The sequence below is a fragment of the Giraffa tippelskirchi genome, chromosome 6 (genome assembly GCF_054371585.1).
Source record: "Giraffa tippelskirchi isolate mGirTip1 chromosome 6, T2T-mGirTip1v1.2.pri, whole genome shotgun sequence".
Taxonomy (NCBI): domain Eukaryota; kingdom Metazoa; phylum Chordata; class Mammalia; order Artiodactyla; family Giraffidae; genus Giraffa; species Giraffa tippelskirchi.
In genome coordinates this window covers 68491177-68503395 of record NC_137280.1, presented here as the reverse complement: position 1 = coordinate 68503395, position 12219 = coordinate 68491177, and the positions used below count along the sequence as shown (strand labels likewise).

Sequence of the window (12219 nt, the reverse complement as noted above, 5' to 3'; positions counted from 1 at the left end):
CATTCCAGGATGTCTGGCTCTAGGTGAGTGATCACACCATCGTGATTGTCTGGGTCATGAAGATCTTTTTTGTACCGTTCTTCTGTGTATTCTTGCCACCTCTTCTTAATATCTTCTGCTTCTGTTAGGTCCCTACCATTTCTGTCCTTTATTGAGCCCATCTTTGCATGAAATGTTCCCTTGGTATTTCTGATTTTCTTGAAAAGATCTCTAGTCTTTCCCATTCTATTGTTTTCCTCTATTTCTTTGCATTGATCACTGAAGAAGGCTCTCTTATCTCTCCTTGCTATTCTTTGGAATTCTGCATTCAAACACTTCCTGTAGTAAACGTATTTTTTTTTCTAAATTGGTTTTCCCTGGCCAGAGCGAGGCTGGACCTGTGAAAATGAAGGTGTGCTTGACTGTCATCTACCAATTAGTGTTTTTCTCACTCGTGGGCTTTGACCAATTTATGCCCAAGCGTGTGTCTCATAGGATCAGGCAGAAAACAGTTAATCAGTATTGCATCAACAAGTTCCTTTACTAGAATAGAACTCTCGAGACTAAGGGCCAAGTGCGCTTTACAAACATATGGTACACATTGCAGATGATCTCATTTGGGGAGATCACATGACTTCAGAGCCCTTTACGACTTCTTAAGAGCTGGAAAAGAAGCAAGGCTCCACCGCAGGAAATTCTTATGTAGGACATTTCCCAGTCCCATAGTCGAAGAAAACACCAAATCACTGTGACATCGCTAACAAGGGCTATACATCATTTCCATAAGTTGAAGGAAAAGATGCCTAAATCATGCATGGCCCGGCAATTGCTACAAGGAGCCAACTGGCTGGGCTCCCCATCCTAGAAATAATATGAAGCTCAGGTGATATAAAGTTGTACCCACATGCAATGACATAGCAGCCAGAGAGGAACTGCTCATCTCTGTGCAACACCGAGAGGTTAGTTTTTATGCTCCATATAGCAAGTCTATGAAACCAAGCGTAGTATGTTTCCACCTGTATCTGGAAATATATTCCCAACCAGTAAATTAAAAGAAGTATAATAGCAGCTCTCTGCACAGAAAAGTCTATTTCTGTGTAATATATTCTAGCAAAGTGTTGAAGACAACCTAATGTCCAAAGCATATGAAAATTGAAAGTGAATTATGGCAAACCCCCTAAATGAATGCATCATAACATTATATAAAAAGGGTAGACTTCAAAATGACATGTGCATACACTACAATTGCTCCTTTGCAGGTGAACCAGAATTGAAATGGAATATATTTCCAGGAACTTCTCAGAACCTCAACATGGGGTGCCCAGGTAGTAGTTAATCTGAAAGGAAATGAATACACAAAACAAAACCTACGTATGCACCATAGAATAATGGATTTTTTCCATGTTGTTGGTCTGTGATTATGCGGACATGGGTTAAATTAAAAAGGACATTACAGTATACGATTGTTTGTCAATCAGTCATGTTCAACTCTTCAAGACCCCATGGACTGGAGCCCGTGGGATTTCTGTCCGTGGGATTTCCCAAGCAAAAATATTGGAGTGAGTTGCCGTTTCCTTCTCAAGTGAGTTGCACAATAGAAGCTAAAAACACACATGGCCCAATTGCTCACACGGACTGGAGGAACATGACAGAAGTTCATTCATTGGAACCTGGGATAAATTCAATTCTAAGCATGTTAATAACAGTACAATAATCACTTCCCTTTATTAAGCATTACTTTGTAAAAGACAATCTTCAAAATGTTTAATAGACATTGACTCATTTAATCCACTTAACTGTCCTAAAAACCAGATGGTATTTTTTTGTATGTGCCCATTTTAAAGGTTAAAAAAGTGAGACATGTTGTCCACTATAGTGGTGGGAGCTGGAGTTCAAATCCAGGCTGTCACCACCAAGTGACCTCTGTTAATGGGGTTACTCAGTGTGCTTGGCTGCTCCCTGTTCCTGCCCCATCTCCCGAGAAGCAGTCCTTTGCTCTGCCATTCTTCCCTCTCTGCTGAATCCTGAGTTTTTCTGGCATCTAACCGACAGTGATGGGGCTCCCGGCTGGCCCAAAGTTCTGCAGGCCATTCCAGCATGAGGTACAGGAAGTTTAAACCACTCAAGCCCCACATTCCACCAATTCAACCCAACAAAGACCCACCTCGACCTTCAGCTAAAGAAAAAGGACGCCTCCCTTTTGTTGAATGAAAAGCAACATCTCAGGATGATGATCAAAGAGTCCCCAAGAAGGAAAACTGTAGTGGAGGAGGAAATGATGGCGTTTCTGCATTTATGCTCAGGTTGTGGCCAACACAGAGTTAAAGAAATCACAAATAAGGCTCCGTGAAATTAAATCAGTCCCAACCAGGCATCCTGTTGCCCACCTGCACCGCAGGATTCATGCCCTTGCACTCAAGTAGCCAGTGCCCTCGCTCCGTCAGACTCTCCCACCCCTCTCATGGTGGCTGGTCCCTCCAGACATCCAGCCATTGATGAAGACCAGCAGATCCCTCCTCAAAATCAAGAGCTGTGATGACTCCCACAAAGCTGGTGCACTGCAGACCCCTGCAGAGGCCCAGTGAGCGTAACAGGCGATGAAGAGTCCATGAGGGTTTCTGCACACAGTCGCTCTCATATTCAGGTAACCAGGCCCCTTTACTGCATATTAAGATACATCAGCTCCTTCTCATTGGATCATTTGTGTAGCAGGAGTTGCCAGTGCATCTGAAGAAGTTTGGATGAGCTCTGTCACTAAGGACAAGTGCTGATAAAGAAACCAGCTGACTGAGTCTTACCTTGAATCACTAAGGCGTGATAATGGCATCAGCTCTTAACCAGGGCTACTTAACCAGAACGCACTTCCCTAGCCAGTGGTTAGGCAAGGGCCTTGTGAAAGATGGCGGAAAGGGCAGAAGGACTAGCAAAGCTTGCTCCCCACCATGACATGGTTTTTTTTCCTAAATTCACCAGCCAAATGGGTGTAGCTAGCAGCTGCCTTTTTCAAGAGGCAAAAGGATCTGCTTCAAATGGGCAGATGCTGTGGTCAAGTTCAAGAGTAAATCATCACCCAGCACATCAAGAACCCACAACAAACAGGTTGGCAAATGAGGCTTCCAGGCTCCTTGCAGCCCCATGGAAATGGGTCAACGGCCTTATACCACTTCTGCATGTGAATTTCCCAAAGAAGTCTCTTCAGATTCAATATTTCAAAAGCAAATTTGTGACTTTTCCTCTCCAGACTTTTCCTCTAGCAGCCAACCAGAAACCAGACCTTGGAGTCATCCTTGACTTTTTCTCTCCCTCACCCTTCCTATCTGTTCCTTCCCCAAGTTCCATGAATATTTCTCCATCAATCCCACTCCATCCCACCATCGCCCTCTCCATCACCTGCTGTGGTTCAAGTTGACAGCCCCTCTCACCTGGAATAGTACAGTGGCCTCCAAACTTACAGAGTCACCCCTAGGCACCCACTCTGCTCTTCCTTGACTGAAATTCATTCTTTTTAAAATCCAGCTCTGATGGTTCATGAGATACCTCCAACCCTCACCCAGTTTTAAAATTCTTGATGCAATATTCAGGACACGCTTAAACTGAAAAATTACTCCTTGCTTATCTGAAATTCAAGTATCACTGGCCATCTGGCGTTTTTTCATCTGACAACCATCCAGGGTACTATGTCTAGACTCTCCACGTAGCCACCGGGGCTCCTGACACTTTGCCCAGTGAAGATGCGGGGGCTGGCACTGCCCAGGTCTGCTTATCAGAAAATTCCTGAGCATGGCTAGGCTTCCAGTAACCAACTACCTGACCCTTCCCATGACCTTCTTAAATCAGAATTCGCTCAGAGACATGCTTGCTTACATAAAAGAAAAGCTCCTGTTTCAGGGGTAAAGTTTTTTGGTTCTTTAACAATAGAAGCTTAGTCCTGAACTTTTGCCTTTAATTCGACTGCCCTCTGGTGGACGACGCTGTGAATTGCGCCTCAAGCAGGCACCTGCAAGAAGTTCTTTGAGAAGTGTAGGTATATGCAATATGCCAGTAAATTTGGAAAACTCAGCAGTGTCCACAGGACTGGAAAATGTCAGTTTTCATTCCAATCCCAAAGAAAGGCAATGCCAAAGAATGTTCAAACTACCGCACAATTGCACTCATCTCATATGCTCGCAAAGTAATGTTCAAAATTCTCCAAGCGTGGCTTCAACAGTTCGTGAACCGAGAAATTCCAGATATTCAAGCTGGATTTAGAAAAGCCAGAGGAACCAGAGATCAAATCGCTAACATCCTTTGGATCATCAAAAAAGCAAGAGAGTTCCAGAAAAACATCTACTTCCTCTTTATTGACTACACCAAAGCCTTTGACTATGTGGAGCAATCGCAACAAACTGGAAAATTCTTAAAGAGATAGGAATACCAGACCACTTTACCTGCCTCCTGAGAAATCTGTATGCAGGTCAGGAAGCAACAGAACCAGACATGGAACAACGGACTAGTTCCAAATTGGGAAAGGAGTACATCAAGGCTGTATATTATCACCCTGCTTATTTAACTTATATGTAGAGTCCATCATGCAAAATGCTGGGCTGGATGAAGCATAAGCTGGAATCAAGATTGCCAGGAGAAATATCAATAACCTCAGATATGCAGATGACACCACCCTTATGGCAGAAAGCAAAGAACTAAAGAGCCTCTTGATGAAAGTGAAAGAGGAGAGTGAAAAGGCTGGCTTAAGACTCAACATTCAAAAAACTAAGATCATGGCACTGGGTCCCATCACTTCATGGCAAATAGATGGGGAAACAATGGAAACAGTGAGACACTTTATTTTGGGGGGCTCCAAAATCACTGCAGATGGTGACTGCAGCCATGAAATTAAAAGATGCTTGCTCCTTGGAAGAAAAGCTATGACCAACCTAGACAGTATATTAAAAAGTAGAGACATTACTCTGCCCACAAAGGTCCCATAATCAAAGCTATGGTTTTCCCAGAAGTCATATATGGATGTGAGAGATTCATAAAGAATCTTGGATTCTAAAGAAAGCTGAACGCCGAAGAATTGATGCTTTCGAACTGTGGTGTTGGAGAAGACTCTTGAGAGTCCCTTGGACTGCAAGGAGATCCAACCATTAATCCTCAAGGAAATCAGTCCTGAATATTCATTGGAAGGACTGATGCTGAAGCTGAAACTCCAATACTTTGGCCACATGATGCGAAGAACTGACTCACTAGAAAAGACAACCTGATGCTGGGAAAGATTGAAGGTGGGAAGAGAAGGGGACGACAGAGGATGAGATGGCTGGATGGCATCACCGACTCAATGGACATGAGTTTGAGCACGCTTTGGAAGTTGGTGATGGGCAGGGAAGCCTGGCGTGCTGCAGTCCATGGGGTCACACACAAGAGTCGGACACTACTGAATGACTGAACTGAACTGAAAAGGAGCCGGACAGCTCTATAACCCACAGATTGTTCTTCCTAGGGTGGGTTCCTTAATTTCTGTTCTTCAGATTCCCCACTGTGTGCTAGAGACCATCGTTTTCCAATTATATTTATAAATATTGAAGTAGATGAAAGATCCCAAAGTCCACTGTATACAGTGAGTATCCAATTGAACTTGGACTGAGTGCACATCTGTTTGCATTGCTGAGCATTAGTAAATCAGGACATTTGGAGATTCCAATATGCACATGGCCATTTTCTAGGCCTCAGGATGGTGGGAGAACGTAACCTACATTTGCAGAAGCTGGTGATGGATTCCCTACAAATGCATAAAAATTCACAATTTTCACAGTGGTTTTATAAGCAAGGGCTCAGCAGATCTTCACCATGACTAATGAGCTGGTGTTGTCCTTACAGATGGGAACACTGAGACTCAGAAGTAAGTGACCCAGTCACTTGGCCAGCAGTGGCAGAGTCAGAATGAGGGTCACAGGGCAAATGCTTTGGGGCCAGACAGGTAATGCAAACAGTTGAAGCAGGAAGAGTGTGGCGCATACAGGAAGAGACCCACAGTGCGGGGTGGGGTGGGTTGAGCTTGGTTCAATAAGAATCAGCTTCTTGGTGCACTGGGGCGATGCATGCAGTCCCCACCCTTGTTCTTTAGAATCAAGAATTCAGAATATTCTGTCTTGGGTTGAACATACAAAATTGCTTTGTTGGACTATTTTTTACCTACACAAACTGAAATTTCACAGGATTCAATTTAAAATTCCTTGGTTTTTAAAATAGAACGCAGCTCAGATGAGACTTATCTCTGGGACAGTACCCCATCACAGGCTGCCGATCCGTGAGCCCTCCGGGCACAGCCTGTGGGAATTCCCCCTCTCTCTCATAGGAAGGAAACTGGTGGTTTTGAAAGCCAGACACGTAATGCCTCAGGTTCTCTAAGAGAATTCCTACCAGTATTTACAGATTAATACTATTATTTATTTTCCCTCACAGTGTTTCGATTATATGTGAAGTCTGTGCAAGCCCTGTATACTGATAAAGTCGCCATCTTAAATAACCAGAAGTCATCCAGTTATTTGGGCCAAGATCTATTAAAAAAATACGCTTTTTTGTATTTGTTATATAAATCTTTAAGCTTAAATAAGCTTAATAGGGTGCACACATACACGCCATTTATAAGAATGCATCAATATGATCCACGTTTTTCATAGAGCCATCTTTTTTCCTTTTCTGCTGATGCTTTTCTCCTCCACCTCCTCCACAGCAACCTGACTCTAAAGGTGGCTGTGAGAACCACCCAGTATGTGCTTATTCATGTAATTCTCTGTCTTCCCCTAATCCTATCCCAGGGAAGCTAATCCTATACAGACACAAGTATCATCATATAATCATATATATGCACATAAAATTAGGACCTGTTTGCTTGTCTGCGTTCTAAAAAGTAAATCCTCCTATATTATGTGCACCTTGTATCTTACATTATATTATCATAACGTGCTGCAGAACCCACTCCAAATCAACAGACACAGTCTGAGTGCATCCTGTTTAAGGGCTGCGGAAATATTTACAGTGGCTAGCTTCCCTGGTAGCTCAGCTGGTGAAGAATCCACCTGCTATGCAGGAGACTCTGGTTCGATTCCTGGGTTGGGAAGAGCCCTTGGAGAAGGGATAGGCTAACCCACTCCAGTATTCTTAGGCTTCCCTGGTGGCTCAGATGGTAAGGAATCTGCCTGCAATGCCAGAAACCTGGGTTCAATCCCTGCATTGGGAAGCTTCCCTGGTAGCTCAGACAATAAAGCGTCTGCCTGCAGTGCGGGAGACCCGGGTTCGATCCCTGGGTTGGGAAGATCCCCTGGAGAAGAAAATGGCAACCTACTCCAGTACTCTTGCCTGGAAAATTCCATGGACGGAGGAGCCTGGTAGGCTTCAGTCCATGGGGTCGCAAAGAGTCGGACATGACTGAGCGACTTCACTTCACTTCACTTCACTTCACCTGGAGAAGGGCATGACAACCCACTCCAGTATTCTTGCCTGGAGAATCCCCATGGACAGAGGAGCCTGGCAGGCTGCAGTCTATGGGGTCACAAAGAGTCGGACACAACTGATCAACTAAGCACAGCACAGCACGCTTTTATCTGGACATTGACCTTGGGTTGTCAGTCACTCTGTTCCCAGTTTTGGGGCCTCAATTAAAAATAAAAAGAAGCAGTGGACATTCTAGTATATCCTAATACAGAATCTTCACATTCTGGCGTTTTCGTCTCTGTAGGGTGGCTGGGCCAGAGGGGTCGTGTATTTTAATTGAATAGCTATCGCCAGCTTGCTTTGTGGGAGGCGCGGGGGACTTTCAGTGTCCATCACGGGAAAGTGAACACGAGGCCTCTCTCGGTTCGCATGGGCTGAGCGTGTCACACACACGCTTGCCAGAGCCCAGCCCCGCAGACAGCAGGAGCCTGGGCAGTAGACCGGGAGGCGGGTCCCGTGCTGGGCACACCCGGGGCCCTTACCTGTTGTAGCTGTGGACCAGGTCGAAAATCAGCATGTCTGTGGTGTTGACGAATTTGCACTGCACCGGCCTGAAGGCCCCGTCTGGGGAGCACTGAGGTGGCGACCTGTCGCCCACACCGTGGAGGAGACGGCGGTTTCTTATCTCACAGCTCCCTGGACCTGAACGTTTCCAAGGAAACAATTTAAATCTATTTACTTTTCATTAACTTTTATTGGAGTATAGTTGCTGTGTTGGTTTCTGCTATACAGCAGGGTGAATCCTCTCTATTTTTACGTATTGTCCCCTCCTTTCTGGATTTCCTTCCCATGTAGGTCACCGCAGAGCATTGAGCAGAGTTGACTGTCCTATACGTAGATTCTCGTTTGTTATCTATTTTATACATAATATCAAGAGCATATGGGTGTCAGTTCCAATCTCCCAATTCATCCCACCTTGGTGTCCATAGGTTTAGGAAACAATTTCTAATTCTTCCACATGAGGAGGCATATGTGCTTCTGCAGTCTAGATGCTTGTGTTCCCACTACACACAAGAGCTTCCCAAACAGGGACTAAGGCCTGATGCTCCCGGAAATCCTATTTGTTAAGCCTGTGAATACTGTGGTCCACTGTGCGGAACAACTAGGAGGGAGAAAACCTTCCTAAAGCGCCTTCCTTCTGGTGCTGAAGGCCAGGTCCCCTGCCTTTCCTCGGGGAGCCCTCACCCCGTTTCAGTCAGGTGTGGGAGACTGCCCAGGGCCTCCGCCTCCCCCGGGGGCGCTGATGCTAGTGGCACTTACATCGTGCCGGCCTCCCCCACTGGCGGGTGCCGTACACCTCCATCCCTTCCGCGTCCACACACCAGCACTGCTGCTGCCGCAGGTCACACTGCACGGGCGAGTAATCCCCCGAATCCTGACACTGGGGAAGGTAGGATGCAGCCGTGCTGTTGATGTAGCTGCTGAGCAAAATCTGCTGCTTCTGCAGCTGGCAGAACGATAGACCTGCGGCGGCAAAGAGCAGCATCAGAGCAGGGCAAGGGGGACCACGTAGGGGTCCAAGCCCCGGAGGACCACACACCCTCCCTAGGGGCGGGAAGGCAGGGTGGTCCTTCCCACCACCCAAGGATGCTCCCTGAGCTGGCAGCAGCCTCAGGGCCAGCATTCGGCCTGCCCAACTCTATATCCCAGGATTTCTTCTGGCATCCTGCAGGCCAAGCTAGGAAGAGCAGGTTTCATCGCGTTCCCTCAGTCCATGGGACACCCCACAGCCCTGGAGCTGCAGAGGTGGGGTGTGAAGGGAGCACAGGCCGGCTGTTGACATCTTGTCTGAATACGAATTTCCCACACACTCTTGTGACCTTGGGGAAGTCTTCACTCCTCCGTGCCCAACTTGCCTTCTCTATAGAATTAAAATACAATTCATGGGAAAGACCCTGATGCTGGGAAAGACTGAGGGCAAAAGGACAAAGGGATGGCAGGGTATGGTTAGATAGCATCACCGACTGAGTGGACATGAATTTGAGCAAACTCGGGGAGATAGTGGAAGACAAAGGAGCCTGGCGTGCTGCAGTGTCTAGGGTCGCAAAGATTCCGGCATGACTTAGCGACTGAATAACTAGCCTACTTCAGTTGCGTGAGGGCTAGTGACGTTAGTAATCACTGCTCCTACTCAATACCTACTGTGGGGCAGGTGTCTTAGGTGAAATTTAAATCCTCACGACCATCTGAGCCGACCCTGTAGCAGATCCTGTATTCATGTTACAGACAAGGAAAAGTTCCGTGAGAGCGGGGCACCCAGGAGAGGTCACTCATCAGGACTGCTGGGAGTCAGCTTGCCCCCCAAGCCAGCGTGCTGGTCCCCAAAACCAGCGCTACAGCAGAGCTTTGCTCTTTTAAAGGATAACTGGTTTGAAGCTCAATCTCACCGTTTTAAGATGAGCAGATTAAACTGACCCTTGTTTTAGCTTTACTGCGACACGCTTTAAAGAGGGAACTGAGCTTCTTTGACCACTCATCATAGCAGTTATTTTAACAGGAAAGTTTTTGCCTGAAGTCTCAAATCTTAGAAACATCCCAGTTGAGAAACACTTCCTGCGCAAGAGGGTGCTTTCTTGTTTCAGAGGACTTTGAAGTCTTTTCCCTGATGCATCCTTAGCATCAGACATGGGACCTGGCACAGGGGGATGTCAGAGGCTACTTGCTGAACACAGGACCTGATTGTCCCGTTGATTTTCACAGCATTCCTGTAGGAGGTAGGGCCTAATTCAAAGAGGTCAATCCAGCAGCCCAGAGGGAGACTAGCCCTGGATGCACCCGAGCCCAGGGCTCTATCCAGGGTGTGAGCTGCCCCCGGCAGGTCCTCCCCTTCCTACTTACAGGCCACAGGCCTCCCAGGCTGCCGGCTACCAGGCACTTCCCTGCCATCAGCATCCACACACCAGCAGGAGCTGCCGTCCTTCCCGCACTGGACGGTCCTGGGGACAGGAGCCACAGTCAGGTACCTTTCTTCCTTTTCCTTCCCTCCACGCTTCAATTCATTTCAGTTGGGAAAAAGACTGGCGTGGAGCGGGACTGGTGACTAGAGAAAGCACCTTTTCAATGCAGGGAACCAGAGGGGGCATCAGAGAGTAAATCACTGGATCGTTGGAGAGTAAATCACCACCACCATCACCACCTTGTGCACCCTTATTAAAACAATTACGGTAAAAAGTTTTGGCAGGAAAGGAAGGGACGTCTTTGGTTCTGGCTGGAAGGAAGTGTGGATTGGGATGACAGGGGTCAGATAACTCGGTGTTGACGGGTCTGGGGAGCGCTCCAGCAACAGTGGCCACAGGTCAGTTTCAAGGAGGAGCATAAAGGGCAGAGGGGCAGGGACAGGAAGAAGATGAGTTTTAAGGTCCCTGGGTCCGCACAGCTGGAGGAGGCCTTACTGGAAGCTGCCATCCTCGGCGCACTGGGGGACGTAGTCGTCTCGCTTCAGGAAAGCCCTCTCCCTCTGCAGCTCGCATGGGCGGAGAGGCTGGGCATCCACTTGGTACTCTGCACAAAGGAAGTGATGCCGCTCATGAGACAGAACCTGCTGCCTGGATTCCAGTAACGGAGACTGGAGACACAGACGCTCTTCCAGGTTTTATTTCTAGCACCATCAGCAAGTGTATTCCAACTCGCCGTTTTGCAGCTACTCACAAGTTTGATATTAACTCCCCTGACCCCCTGGGAGGTGATGTCACTGTCTTACCCACATGGCCCTGAGACTCGGGCAGGAACGTAGCCTGTTCAGGATCAGATCGCTGGCAAGAGAAGGATTCACAGTGGACCCTTGGACTTTGCATTCCCCAAGACCACGGTTGGGTCAGGGAACACCATAAAGGAGGTGTTCTTGAGTTTATCCAGTCACTCCTTGCAGACAGAGCACCTTCCTGGCCTCGATGGAGAATGCACGTAACGTGCAGGGGCTTACTCAGAAATCACAGTCACAACTGCTTCCTTTCCAGAGAGGAAACAAGCTGAGACTCTATCCAAAATCAACGCTAAGTGGCTGAGCCTCAGCTATAATAGAACTCAGGTCTATTTCACACCCCAGGTAGATTTGTGTTTTTCATTACCTGCTAATATCCCATATGGACAACCTAGGACTTGAGATTGTAATTTAAAAAAAAAACCATAGTCAATACCAACATTTGCTAACAGGATGGGGTGAGGGGAACTAGAATCCAATTAGGAAGATCTAGTTTCCCATCTCCTCTCCACTGATCACTGACTGTGACTTCTCAGAGCCTCTGTCTCTTCATCTGAAAAGGAAAGAGTGCATAACCGACCTCGGGATAATGTGAGGATTAAATGAGGTCACAAATGTTCAAAGGCCCTGGGGCAGATCCTGGCTAACAAGGAGCTGGCCTGAGAGATCCCTCCCGACCTGATGCTCCAAGACCGCAGGGTCAGAACTCACCAAAGATGTTGGCTGACACCAAGCAGACCAAGTCCAGCAGACCGAAGACCCCTAGAGCCAGGGCCATTGTGGGAGCCCTTCCAGGGACGAAGGGTTAGAAGCTGCTGCCCACCTTAGGGCTCTGGCCAAGGAGCCTTTATAGCACTGTTGTGGGCACTTAGCCCCCACCCACAGGCACTCAGGGAAGCAGTGCCCATCACAAGGAGGTCCTCCACCTGCGTCTGTTTCCCTGGAGGACACTCAAGTGGCCAGTGTGGGGTGAGAATCTTGTGGAGGCTGTAGGGGAGCAGAACCGGGGACAAGTGTGTGTGAAAGCCGCTCAGTCACATCCAACTCTCTGCAACCCCATGGAATGC

General features: G+C 47.4%; 1 protein-coding gene across 1 annotated transcript in view; it reads right to left on the bottom strand.

Annotated features, from left to right (window-relative positions):
• Positions 1-11930, bottom strand: part of TG (thyroglobulin) — a 240153-nt gene extending 228223 nt beyond the window's left edge. Inside the window, exons 1-5 of the mRNA XM_081503609.1 lie at positions 11864-11930; positions 10845-10953; positions 10291-10388; positions 8713-8916; positions 7935-8094 (exon numbers count right to left, since the gene is read on the bottom strand). Of these exons, the coding sequence (XP_081359735.1) occupies positions 7935-8094; positions 8713-8916; positions 10291-10388; positions 10845-10953; positions 11864-11930 (638 nt within the window). The remainder of the gene's footprint in view (positions 1-7934; positions 8095-8712; positions 8917-10290; positions 10389-10844; positions 10954-11863) is intronic.
• Positions 11931-12219: the final 289 nt, after the last annotated feature.